Below are 14,172 nucleotides of genomic sequence, written 5' to 3'. Positions count from 1 at the left end.
ACCACACTATGAAGACAGCCCTTACAAAAGGCTTCCATTCCTTAGTAACCTCTTTAAACTTTTTAAAGATCAGAATATATAAGATAACATTTAATACTGTAAATTAGTTTTATATTAAAAATTCCAGTGATAGTAAATAGTACCACAGAACTACACTATTCCAACAAGAGTTGCACAAATAACTAGCACAGCAGTAACACAATCTTTTCACACCTCCCTGAGACACTCCCACATCGAAGGACTGAACTTACCCCTTTCAAACAAGGTCATTCTAGAATTAATCTAAAATTAATAGAATTAAATAATCTAGAATTAATAATTCCACCAAACACCACCAAATGCTTTTTGGAGGCTATTTTCAGAATAATGTCAACTGCCTGGAATTAATCGTTCTCATATTGTTCTGACAATATTGCAAGCAGCAACACAGATGTGTTGCAGCTCATCCAACGATCCAGACTACTCTGTGCCATGAATTTATTTTTATTATTTACCATTCTCCCAAGTGATTTGACATATGCAATCTATCAGGTGATTATGTCATACTTTCCTACAGGATAATTATTAAAATATTAAACATTTGTCTTGGGGAAGGGAAGGGGACATCTCACCAGAATCAACTCTTTCATTAACAATTACCTGTTTGCAGTTACATAAGGGCTAAAATTAGTCAGCTTTTCATCCATTTACTGCATGTACCTCCGAGTTGAGAAGGAAGATGAGATTTTTTTACCCCACTCCAGTGACTGGGCAGTTTCAGTGTCACTCATTGTCACAGTTAACAGGTTACATATTGAAAATCACTGCTGTGCTTGGTGACTGATTTAAGGAATTTCTTAAAGAGTTCTTAGTGTGAATACTTCATATAAAACATTCATTTAATTAAACTTAAAGCAGAAACCACAAGGAGTCCACTACTGTACTGTCATTGTTAATGACAATAAAAAGAAAACTGACTGTAAAACCTAAAAGGCGGCTGAGGAAACAGGAAAAGTTATGTAACACACAGCAAAAACACCAGATCAATTTTTTTTATGAAACAAGATCTCTTCTTTATGATGGATTTGCTTTTCTAACAGGAAAAAAGAGCTCTACCTCAACACAAGTCTAGACACCATCCTCAGATATTTATTTCTAAGCTGCTAGGAAAGATCTTCCGATTTTAACTCTCATACATTGCCAAATCTGCTCTCAGTTACACATGGTACAAATCAGTTGAAAATACACTTATTGTGGAAGCCAAATGTGAGTAATTTAGTGAATCTGCAATAATGTAATACAGAGCAGAGTATGTCCTACCTACAACATAAGTGGCAAAGCTGCAAAATCTATGATATGAAATTCTTTACAAGCATGTAAAAACTGAAAGTATTTCTTTAAACAAAGATAGTATGTTTACGGACTGTGAAAACCACTTTCAAATCTCAGCACGCTAGAAGGCAATAGTGAGGAACTGATGACTCCTAAAGAAAATACTCAGTATTACCATATGTGCCCACTCTACAGCTCTTGTCATTCCCTAAAGAGATGGAGTGTGTCCATAATGGATATCATCTGTGGGGAAATTTAGCATCCTGTTTCTGCATTACACTCACGAAGACCATAAGTCTGTATTTTCCTCACTGCCAAAGGCAACAGGAATAAGGGCCTCCTCATAACAGCAGGCTAACATGAAAAATCAGTTCCAAAATGGTTTTGCAGTGTGGAATACAGTCAGGTACAAAACCAGAGCATCAGCTCGTGAAATATGTTATGCAGAGCCCAATAAAAGGTGAATGAAAACCATATGCAACAGAAGAAAAATGGATTAACAGACACCACATCCCTACACACACCCTCCCTACCGTGGCCTCACTAGCTTCTGCAGTTTTGGAAACCTCCTTCAATAAAGCATCTCCCTATTTTATGCTAAGCACCAAGGAAGCATTTCCAGATGGGCACAGGGGCTCTACTGTCAGAATTTAATGAAACCACAGTTATTCTTCTTACCATTTTAATGATACCTTCTGATGACATATAAACACAAACCAACACTGCTTTGAATAAAACCAGTATTATTAATATATCTGAGCCTACAATTCATCATGAATGTCACAGAGTGTAGTTCCATGGTTAAGCTACTGATTCTGACATTAAAGACTGAGGCTGGTATCTCAGCAAAGCAGGTATGTAGTATTCACTATAGTTACCCCAATACATATCAAACACATACTACTGCATTACCTATGAATTTTACTCATTTCATATTCCAGTGGCCTGAAAGAAGGCATGATGTAATTTGCTGACAGCTCAAAAATAAATGGAGCAAACTGGGGGAAAAAATGTGAATCAATCACAGACTTCAACAAGCCAAGAGCACAGGTAACTTCAGGACAGGGTATGAAAAAAATCACAGATGTTGTAGCTATTTTATAACCACACTGCTTGCAGCTGGGCCACTCATTATATGCTGGGCTGCAATGCATTCAGGAAACAGAGTGCATGACCACTACAATGAACTGCAAAAGCTGTGAGAAAGTTTCTGCAAGTGGTTATTACAAAACAACAAAACCCCAAGAATTCATACCTAATGGCTCTAACCTGGCAATTCATGGTCAGTTGCTCATTTAGACACAAAGCTACAAATTCTCAAATTCTCACAGTACAGAAAAATATGGGGTGGGTGGGTCGGCCGGTGTGTGACAGAAGATTGTTTTTATTCTTCCAGGAACAAGAATCTCACATACTGTACTACAGCTGAGGGGCCACTTCTCTGGACAACAATTCTGTACTTCTTGTACTTACCTTTGATCAATCTTGTTATTTACTCACCCAGCCATAAAGCACTTACTCTGTCTTCCCCCAGACTTAACACATGAACTTACCACCCCCTTCTGAACTAAACCCATGCAGTCTTATCAACTGTGAGAACTAGCTGTCTAGTCAATTCTCCTGACAGACAGTGAAGCAAAGAAAAATAAACAGAGGAAAACTAGTAAAAGTAGCCAACTTACTTTGCTTGTAAAGAAGCCAAAGCATCCGAGAACTTGTTGTTAAGAAATAGATCCAGAGCTGCCATACATTCATGCAATGCCTTGTTGAGGTCTGATGTAGGTGACCTGCCAGAAGAAGAGAGAATAAACTCAGCACATCTGTCCTCCTTCTACCAGTGCATTACCGCTACGTTCGAACCCCACCTTCTTCAGTTCTAGCCTTATGTATAATCTTACATATAATCCCATATATAATCTGCTATTCCTTTTCCAGCAATTGCAAAATATGAAAGTGACTTCCATTATGTTTGTGGGTGTTTTTTTGTTTTGTTTTGTTTTGTTTTAACTACACTCTTATCCTGTGGAAAGCAATTTAAGTTTTGTACTTGCTGAAAATAAAATAGACTGCACGTACTGTAAACAAGAACCCAGACATGCAGAAGTTACCATGTGGGAGCACGGTAATTTGATGAGCTCAGGTGTCAGGAACACAGAAGCACTGGGTGACAATGCACATCTGACTAAGCGTAAGGCTGACAGAGACTGCAGGCTAGTGACACTATGATCATGTTGTCACTTTAAGGATGAGACATTGCCAAACTGCATCAGGACTGCTGCTGGAACATCAGCTTCAGTTCAGCTCATGTCCAGTATGGCTCCTGACCAGTAGGCCACTACAGACTTGCAGGTGAGTTTAAATTTCACATTGTGCATGCTCCTGGGATCATCACTGTCCCTACAAAGTGCTACTGTGCTCAAACAAAAAACCTGCTGCTCCATCTCAGCTCAGAAGATTCTCAGTGGCTTACTCTAGCTGTACTTTCCTCCTGTACAACATTCAGATGTCAGCCTGACCTGTCACAAGGGTTCTCATCTGGTCTTTGGGTTACTGGCAACAGGATACTGCAGACGAGCCGAGTAAGTTTAGTTCAAGTTCATCACCACCAGAACTGCTGGACAAAAAAATCCACAGAAGGAACAGCAAGGCCTTGCACTAACGAAGTTAAAGTCACCCGGCCAATGTTAAGAGAGTTGAAACATCTGCATCTAATGCTCAAAGAGTTATACTGCACTAGTATGTTGCATACAAGCCTGTACAAAAAGGCTCCCCCAACGAAGTACAAATAAATATCCTCATCATGTTCTGCACTGGGAACAGCTGTAACTGATGTGATCTGTCTTGTGACTTTGAAACTATGTTACTTCCTTTAAAATAGCACAACATATAGCCTCCTGAAAGGAAAAACAGAAAGCAAAGTCCTGGTATCATCTCAAGGAAAAGACAGGGGAGCACAGAACAAACCGATAGCATCAGTAATAACCACTGACTGCAGCAGTGGTTTGGTTTAGGTTTTAAGAATAATGACTGCAAAGAAAAAGAGCATAATTATATATATGAAGAACAGGATTATAAATTTGAGAGAAACATTATACGACATTGTTCATAGTGTCTGTTGTCATCACGCTTCAGATACACTGCAAATCCTTCCGCACCCAAGACACCCTCCAACTGCTTTGCAAACATTGATTAACCAAGTCTTGGCATTCGTCCCATACAATAGGCAATATCACGTCCACCTAACCATTGTGAGCCTTACTTACTGTAACAATTAAAACTTTGCCAATTACTGCTTACATGTATTACAATTCTTACCTGCCTTTTTTACAGGTCTGTGTTTCTGAACCAAATAGCATATTTAACACTATACAGAACATATTCTAAAACATTTTAAAATATTTAGACTAGTAACATTTTATGTGGGGGTTTCTTGTTTGTTTCTCATCATGCAGGAGCATTACCCCATAATAAGTAGAAATAAACCTTTTCAAAATACTCCTTTGAAACAGAAAGATGACAAAGAAAAAAATACTGCTGAAGCCCAAAGCACAAATAGGATATATTAATTACTCGGCATTTTTTCTGGAATAAGAATTATTAACACAGTGCCACCTTCAGCAGCAGCGAAAATAGAAGTTGCACACTTCCCTGATGCTCCAAGGAAAACTGACATTTCATGTGGCTCCCAAGTAAAGGGCTAAGACCTGAACACAATGCACACCTTACATGCATGCTACAAATCAACGTTTGTTGCTGTTAACAACAGGGAAGAAATCCTTTAAACCAGAGAGTGCTAAGCATTTTAGCAAACTGATTAGTCATGCTTCAGTGGGCTGCAGATTCCCTCTTGCTCTCTCGACAGTAAGATCTGAGCTGCCTCTGAGCCAAATGGAAAATGCTGTGCACTGCTCTTACCTTTCTGTTAAATTTCTCGTGTTTTCTGACATAGTCATTTGTATGCCCGCTCAGCATCTAGGCACAAACATCCAGCGGCGGCGGCAGCACTCGGTGCTACTTACCCAGCTCAGAGTGACAGTCACAGGGCAAGCACAGGCTGGGGCAGCGCCTGCCTGCGGTACCCCACCCTCTGATTGGTCACTACGGATGGCACGATGAGAGCTATGAGCATCGAGCATCACTGATTCCCTTACAACATACTTCAAGTGAGCCATGTGAGAGCCAGCCCGTGACACATGAAGCTCATGTATCAGTGGATACTACCAAACGTGGAAGGTGCTGTCAGCTGTCAGCCTATCTTTGATCTACAGACCTGCCTGACATCAGTGGCAGCATCAGCTGCCTCGCACTCAGTACAAACTAGGCAGAAGTCAAATATCCCTGTAATTACAGATCTGAAACAACAAAAATTACTGTATGTAGCTGTGGACCACGTCAGAAACCTATGAACCAGAATGGAGAGTCAAATGAGGCAAGCTGACATGCAGGAAAACTGAGGCGGTAATTGCTGTGAATGTGAGGAACAGACAGGTGAGGGAGACAAGAAAGGACCTCTTCCCAGCAAGGATTCTCCACAAAACACGCTTCAATCCACCAGTCAAACTGCTGCTTTTTGTTGGTTCCTGTAACTCTCGGAGGTAGTGAGGCTTTACATGTTCTTTGTAAAAATCTTGCTTTAATGCCAAGCAAAATGAGGCAAGTTGGCATAAACAATTTGATCAGTTGAGTGAGCTCACCTGGCTGATTTTGCCCCAAATAAAATAATATATCCTCCCAAACTGTTTTGCTGGCATGTCAGCGGTACTGGTCCTGCATGTAAGAAAGGCAGCTACAAGCAGCAAAAGCAGTCCCTTCTCCCATGGCAGCTGGACTGTGAAAGTTGATCATCTATGATCAGCTAAATTAGTTTCTCCAAGAGCATCTACTGTTAAAAATGATACTTCTCTGTTCTCCTACACACCGTCTTATTTGTTATGTTATGCAAAGCAGTACCAATAACAAAGACATCAACTGATGAAGGAAGACCCAAAAATAATAAACAAGCAAGGGATAATTTCAGGAAGATGCTCTGAAGATATTAACATACCTGATTAAATCTCTTGCTGTTTTTATGACATCCTGTACATGAAAAGCCTGTGCTGCATTTGGTAGCAAAATTATCGTAATAGATCCACAGGCTGCCCCATTAACAACTCCATTACATGTTCCTAACAGCACCATGTACCTGGGCCACAGCAGGACATAAAAGACATTACCAGGTTGGTTTTATCTCCAGTTGGGTATAACTACTGGTTGCAACTTAAAATAGGCCAGGTTGCTTCCGTGGTAGGATTGTGAGCTACTCTGAAAAAATTATTCATCATTGTCACTAGCTTTTTATATAATATTTAACTGCACTGTATTTCTCCAAATAGTCTTTAAAGTTCTGTACGGTGAAGGCTCTGGCTGTTTCTGCCCAGTTCTTCAAGACTTGGTTTGGTAAGTATTTATTTGAATACCACTTCTCTGGAAAACATATACCCAGATGACCTTCAGCATGCAACCTGTCTTTCCCCACACGTATCAGTATTTCCTTTTAACCAAGGAAAACAAATCTGAAAAATTAAGATCGGAAACCTTTCCAAATTTGGGCCACTTCCCCCTTGGTTTCAGAAGCTTCTTTCCTTTTTTGCTTTTTGGCAGCATGACTTGCAAGGACAGTCATATGGTTCTCACTGTGGTTTTATTATTTATGAACTTTGCCCTGGGGACCATGACTGGGGGTGCTTCACAAAACAGAATTATAGTATCTCCTGTGACTTAAGGTAAGACATGAACTCACTACTCCACTGCATCTCCCTTGTCTCTACTCAGAAGTGCAATTACTGGCAACATACTAGACAATGCCCTTTTTATTTAAAGATCAAATCCTTTTTATGCCAACAGCAATATCAAACAAAATGAATAAGGAGAACTAAGCAAAATTAAATTTCTGAGTATTAATGAAAAGTAAAGCATTTTCAAAAGTAAAGACTCATGTTTTCCATGATCAAAAGGAAGGGGAGAGAAGGCTTTTTTGAGCATGGGAGTCACCACATTTCCACATAGTTTACTTCATTGTGTGCATGATGTTGACTGGTTTTTTACTGTAAGTTTGCAGCGCACATGCTTTATGATTTGCCATTGGGTTTTACAGATTTCTTCAATAAAAAGGGTCTTGAACCTTGTATTCTGCAAGTGCTGAACTACGGATGCATTTGACTTCAGCAATTATCAGAACTTTGCAAAAAAGGGGAAGTCTGAAGTTTATGCCTTCATAGTAATGCTTTTAATAGTAATTCAAGAACTCCCTCAGTATTGTGAGACACGGAAAGCAAGTTAAATCAGTCATATCCTAAAGTATGGATGCATTTCTCTGCCAAATCTACATTATCTGCATAAGTCAGGTGTGGTAGCTTGGGTAACTTCATTTGGAGGAAGAGAATAAAATACAGAGTCAAGCACAATTGAGCTAAACCAGTACTTGACGACAAACCACCAGAGAAGACCAAGTGCTGGTGACTCAGGAGTTGACTCTCTTCTCATTACCAGGAGACTGGGAATAGGGAGCAATGGACGCACACCCTGTTTTCCCAAATGCAGGCTAGTCCCAAACATGTAAAGCAAGTGAGATGCCAGAGCAGAGAGAAGCAGCATCTCATGGAAAGATTATATTCCCAAAGAAACTTCTCAGCAAAATCTCTGTAACCATACTAGAGACCTTCTATCTCAGGGCCTTGAACAGCACCAGCGCAGCCGGGCTCAATAATGACTGACACTGCTCTCTCATCTGATTCAGACACATCCACAAAGCTACTCTAGTGAACACCAGTCTGAGTGACCTGCTGATTGCTGCGACAGCTCCCCCCACACCGCACAGCTGGCTCCTGCTTCTGCTGTTACTCCACGGAGCATCCTCTTGCCACAAAACAGAAACCATTCAGCACCCAGCCTTACCGCTGGAAGGCAAGCAGAACACAGCTGTTTATCCGAAGGGCTACAATTTCAGCGCAGAAGTTTCCTGTTAAATAATTTTGTAGTATTTGCTCTTGATTTTATTTTATATTTAACAACGCGGACAGCACGGTGTTCTGGCCTCCTTTGCACCCTTTATGTCAAGGGCTGTCTGTGTAACATTCAGTTTCAATTTTTGCATGATAATACTAATCTCATGCTGTTAAAAGGCCACACAAACACTCCCAGCACTGGCAGAAAGGACTGGGCTGAACTAACACATAATTTTGCAGCTACCTGCATCAATAGTGCATACACCTGGCAGCACACCTTACTACTACAATGATGGAGAGCTCAGTATGTACAGAGAAATAACGAGCATTAGTCTCTCTATCTTTACAAACAGATTTAGAGACGGTTGCTTCTAGGCATGTTGTCAGAAAGAAAGTAATAAATTCCTAAACAACTTCTTTACAGAGTATGAAATAGAACTGAAAAGAGATTAGTCTCACATGCCCAAAGCAGCTTCATTTTTTCCAAAGAGGACAGTAAAATCATATTGCTCCCTACAAACATCATGCTACTCAGGCTATCGGACCTTCATCAGTGCTAACACTTCAACCATTCACAGATGTGGGGAGCAGCCCAAAGCACATTTCCAAGGTCTAAATTTCAGTTCTTAACAAAAAACCCCAACAGCTAAAGACATCTCAAATACATGAACCTCAAACACCTCAACCAACCTGGCTGGCTGACACACAGCCCAATATGTATGGTAAACACCGTCACTGACACCAGGCACCCTTCCCATTGCACCTTTTCAAAAGTATCACCACTGAATACAGAAATTCTTGCCATGACACAGCTTTCCATTCTCATATTGCTAGCTAATCAGAGATGTTAGGATTTACCAGGATACACCTGGGATTACTTCCTTTTCAAGTTTGCCATGCCATTCCTAAATCAATGACTACTACTCTTCTAAACAGACGACTGCTTTGAGCAACATTGTGTCACAATTTTTCTGAGCCTGACACTGAAAAAAATCTCTACATTCAAAGAAAACAAAAAGCACATCATTTGGGAAGAATTATTTTCCTCTTTTGCAAACATTTCCCAAACCACACGAGATCAGAAATAATCTTGGATGAACAGCGCTCTCATTACCATGAAAAGGAGAACCAGCAAGCAGTTCTCACAATAATTTGTCACTATTCAGGTTTTAGACAATACAGAAATGTCTTCATAATTCAAAAGCAAATAAGCTAATGCAAAAAAATTAATTCTACCGTATCCTTTCCTGTTCTATGTGCCAAGCTACTAATACCTCAGCATCTATCTTTCTGTGTTCTTGAACACGTTTCTGGCCTGTGGCTAAGACTCCTTGGTGCTGCAGAAATGCTGCTACTTCTAACAGCAAAGCAATTGGAAAGGTTTAAATATTCATGTTCTCCAAATATTCTGCATAGAGACACAACAGTGATGCAATTCTGGAATTCAGGATATCTTAGGATTTCATGCTGTCCATGGACAAGATGTACACGTACATGGACGCAGACTATTTTTGAGGTCAACTCAGCTCTCAAACCACCAAGTTGTTGATGCCTTAGCCATGTCAAAGGTCTTTTGTTAAAAAGGTACTCAAGCTTTCAGTCATTCTGTGTCAGCGAAGGCTCACAAAACAAAGGGATGTGGCAAAGCAGTCAAGTGAGCAGAACAAAGTCCACAGAGTTGGTAGGATTGTGTTCTGCCCTTGGTTCCACCGCTGTTTAACTTGCACCAAGCAGGATCTAGGTTGCATTATATTCACAGCTCTCATCCTGTATCTGAATGGGCAAACAATGCAATAAATTCATTAAGATAAGTTTGTTCAGACAAATAAAAAGTGTTAGTGTCATTTTGCTCTTCCCTTTCCGTGTTGTACTGCCATGACTGCGCACAGAGGGCTAAATGCACCATTGTGGGTGATTATTCCCAGTCAGTAGAACTGTCTGCATCAAACAGAATGAAAAATATAGTCTGGCAAATTACAAATTATCAGCCTAAGCATCCTGGAACTGCATTAACCTAACAAATTAAAAATTAGCTCACACAGGGTCAAACTTGAAAGAAAACAAATACATCCAGCATTACAGAAATTTACAGGATCACTACAATTAAGAGTAATTTTTCATTATAAATCAGTCTGTATTAATACCTAGCAAGTTTTAAAAGCTCTTCTTTTTCACTTCAAATGCTCTACGACCTTTGCCACTTTGAAGGACAGATGTGATCAATATTTTGGGTTTTTTAAGAGTCTTAAGGTCTTTAGACAACCTTATATGGCCCACTTGCTCATATCTCAAAGTCCTCTAACTTTTCAGTTTTACTGTCTCTGGTCAATCTACGCTTCTGACACAGTTACTTTCAATTTTTAAAGGTCTAATCCTGTTCATATTAAAAATAACAAGAAATCCATGAGAGCTGCACTAGACCACTATCTTGCACTTGCAGTGGTGTTGAGCACATTTAGGTACCCACGAAACATAAAAGAAGCATTAAGCAAAATGTAAGCTCATGTCTGCCACATTCACGGTAAGAAGTCAGACAATCCATGAGATTTGTTTTTTTAAGGACTGCAAGATCAGACTAGAGGTCTGTATTATTTCTGAAATAAGATTCAGCATGAATTCAAGGAGGGATGTTATGCAATTTCCCCTTTCGGATGGATTCTGCATTACCTAGCAATAACAAACGCTGACTGGTAGGTAATAAAATAGTTACCTATGCATCTTACCTCAGCGCTTTGTAATTCTGGTTTGTACTTTTTTACGCTGACTTACACTTCACTTCAGACTTCAGACGGAAGGGATGAAATAAACATTTTGGCCCAAAAGGCATTTTCCTGTAGTACTTAATCTGAGCTGAAAAGTTTCTTGGTTTGGTTTTTGTTTTTATTTGGATTGGGTTGTCTCGGGGTTTTTTTTGCATTAAATCTATGCAAAATGTTTTCAAAATAAAATAAATTACCCTGTAATATGTTTTATTGTAACTTAAAAAACAACAACCAACATGCTTTTGTTTCAATTGCATTGCTTAACAGTATTTTAGGCTCTCATAAAAAAGAAAAAAAAAAGGAACGACACAAAATAATTGAACAAATAGGGGATTGCTGCTTTTCCCTTAATCATTGCTTTACGTGAAATTTCAGATTATATTTCCCTAAGAGCTTCCCACAAACTGACTTTGTATTTCAGAAGTCATCTGCAAAGCATACTTCACAGTACCTTGACCAATAACAATGCCACTTTCTCTCCAATGAAATAAAAATTCAAGCACAGCACTTCAATATGCCTTTGTAACTGTCTTGAACCTGCTTGTTGAATCAATACTCAAGAACAGAAAACAAAAAGCGCTAGTAGCAAGTTTTCTTGGCACTCAGTATTTCTAAAGACATTTTGAAGAATTATTCTTAGGTACAATAGCTTCAAGAAGCAGACAGTTATTATTCTCACCATTTCAGAATGCAAAAACAACTAAGTGAGCTACCTGAGGATAAAAAGCCTAAAAAAAGCAAGGCTGAATTTGAACTTGGAATCTGAACAGTCTAGGATTTCTTTTTCTTTTTTTCTTTCTGACAAGAAATACAGATGTGTCAAAATTAAAAACTTTGATGCAGACATAGTGAGATTTCATCAACTCAGGATGTCAATTTTAGTTACAGCCAAAAAGAAAGATAAAATTACATGCAACTCCAGTACAGCATTCCTTTTGATTTGCATTTGAGATTCAAGCTATTAAGTCAAGTATATCTGAATGACCACCCTAACATTCACACTCTGTTCTGGCAATTGTTTTTTCTACAAAAGATGACGCAAAGGTTTATTATCAAAGTGAAGACAAAAGCTGAATATCTGCAAAATGGGAGGTCATTTTTCATCACCCCTGCTCAAAAAATCTGGCAAGTTTTCAGTTCCAACCAGTCCACTAGACCATCATGTCCTCCAAGTATGAGCTAATAATTTCAGTCTATTCCTGAAACATATCTGAAACCTAAGCAAACTCAAGCTCAGCCCTGAGAGAACACTGTCTAGAAGCTTCATGGGGTTTTAAAGGAGCATTTGAAGTAAAATGTGATCTACAATAAGGAAATTTTTTTTTTCCAAAAATTAGCAAAAATCCTGATATATAAGTTTTCAACGTTTTGTAGTACAGTAACCAAAACACCTGAGGCACTTTCCACCCTGGTGCAATGTCACACTGGGCTGTGACAGCTGGTTCCAGTAGATGGAGCTGCGGAAAGGACACGAGGTCCCAGCACCACGTTCTCCAGCAGCTTCAGCAGCAGTCTGACTTTTGGGACAACCTGCCTGATAATCTAGCAAAATTCAGCAAACTCCTTCCTGCTTCTGAACATTTGTACCAACCTTCTTCTGCACATTCAAAACCTTCTGAAGAGCAATCCAACGACAACCTCTCAGCCTTTGCTGCTGCTATTAGGGCAAACAGAAGACCTAGAAGTCATTTGATATCATTATTGTAAACATATGGCCCACCTTCCCATGCTGGAGAACAAAAAAACCCCGCCCCAAATTAAAAAAAAGTAATTTGTTGGTTCATTAAAGAATTATCAAGACAGCTCATAGAAATAAATCTGTACAAAGCTATTACAAATACTAATACATGTATCATTTTGCATCATTGGCAGGTCTAACACACCGTACTTTTTAATCCCACAGGACTTTCCTGCTTTACGTGACCTCCTACCTCCATTCTCTGTTCTAACGTTAATAGAGACGCCACCAAAAAGTGAGCACTACTGTGTAGCTCATATAACCTAAAGTTCAGGAAATATTTTTCATCATGGTTTCTGCAAACAAATGTCTCAGGCTGGTATTTGCTGTTTTCAACTTTAAGATGTAGGGGAAGCACGCAAGCAAAGACGGAGCGCACCAACACTTCATGGAAAGCCACAAATAGGACCCTTTACCACTCTTCCAGGCAGAGAAATGGTTTGCTGACCTCGCAAAAAACTGCACTAAGTTTCCAGTCCTGCACAGATGATAGTGCAGACTATTTCAACAGCCTTATGTCAAACGGGGAATCCGCAAACAGGCCTTTAATGCAGCCACGTCTAAAAGCGAGCGCACCGTCCCACCAGGAAAGAACAGCTTCTGAAGAAACAACTCCCTCACATGCAAACAACGGGAGTTTGTGTGTTTTAGGGGCAGAGGGAGCGCACACGTGGGCAGGAGAGGAGGAAGGGAAGCCATCCACCTGCAGCTGGCTCCGGAGGGCCAGCAAAGGCGGCGCCGAGCGCCCGGCACTCCCGGCCCGGGTGGCTCCGGGAACGGGCCCCGGGCCGCCCCGCGCCCCGGCCGCACGGCCCGGCCCTCACACAGCACCGCGAACCAAAAGGAATTTGCGTAGAGCTGCTAAAGGCTTGCAGGACAGGTATGCAATTAGCTCAAGCTAATGGTTTTGTCTAAGCAATGAGAAAAAAACAACAAAACCCTGCAAGTGCAAGAACCAGTTTGTGCCCCGCCGGTAGCTGCGATGGGTGGGTAAGGGGAGGTAGGGACGGACGGCGCCGCTCGGTGCCCGAAGAGCCCGGGGCCGCCCCGCCCGGTGGTCCCGGCCCCAGGACCGCAGCAGGGGAGGCGCCGGCCGGCGGGCGTTCAGCGGGGCTCCCGACCCGCCCCGCCGTCCCCGGAGCCAGGCGGGCAGCTTACCCGGGAAACCAGCCACCCTCACCCGCTCCGCCGGGGCAGCGGCGCCTCCTGCCACCCGTCGCCCTGCTCCGGGATGGGCCTTCCCGCCGCGCCGCCCCCGCTTCCCACCCGGGACGGAGCGCTCCCGCGGCCGCGGGGCCCTTGGCCCGCCCCGCCGGGAGAGACCCCGCTGCCCCCGCGGCCTGAGGGAACGCCGCGGCCCCCCCGCCCCCCCCCGTAC

General features: G+C 41.3%; 1 protein-coding gene across 3 annotated transcripts in view; it reads right to left on the bottom strand.

The window, feature by feature from the left end:
* Positions 1–14,172, bottom strand: part of TTC39A (tetratricopeptide repeat domain 39A) — a 59,085-nt gene that overhangs the window by 44,076 nt on the left and 837 nt on the right. For 2 of the 3 annotated variants that reach the window (XM_080406283.1, XM_080406281.1), the window contains exon 2: positions 2,994–3,098. In XM_080406283.1, the coding sequence (XP_080262409.1) occupies positions 2,994–3,058 (65 nt within the window). In that variant the 5' untranslated portion in view covers positions 3,059–3,098. Of the gene's footprint in view, positions 1–2,993; positions 3,099–5,226; positions 14,147–14,172 lie in introns of those variants that run through there. The other variant, XM_080406282.1, reaches the window with a different exon arrangement.

This window comes from Falco punctatus, assembly GCF_963210335.1.
Source record: "Falco punctatus genome assembly, chromosome: 11".
NCBI classification, from domain to species: Eukaryota; Metazoa; Chordata; class Aves; order Falconiformes; family Falconidae; genus Falco; species Falco punctatus.
The sequence above is the reverse complement of the archived record's forward strand: the minus strand, read 5'-3'. Positions and strand labels throughout refer to the sequence as shown.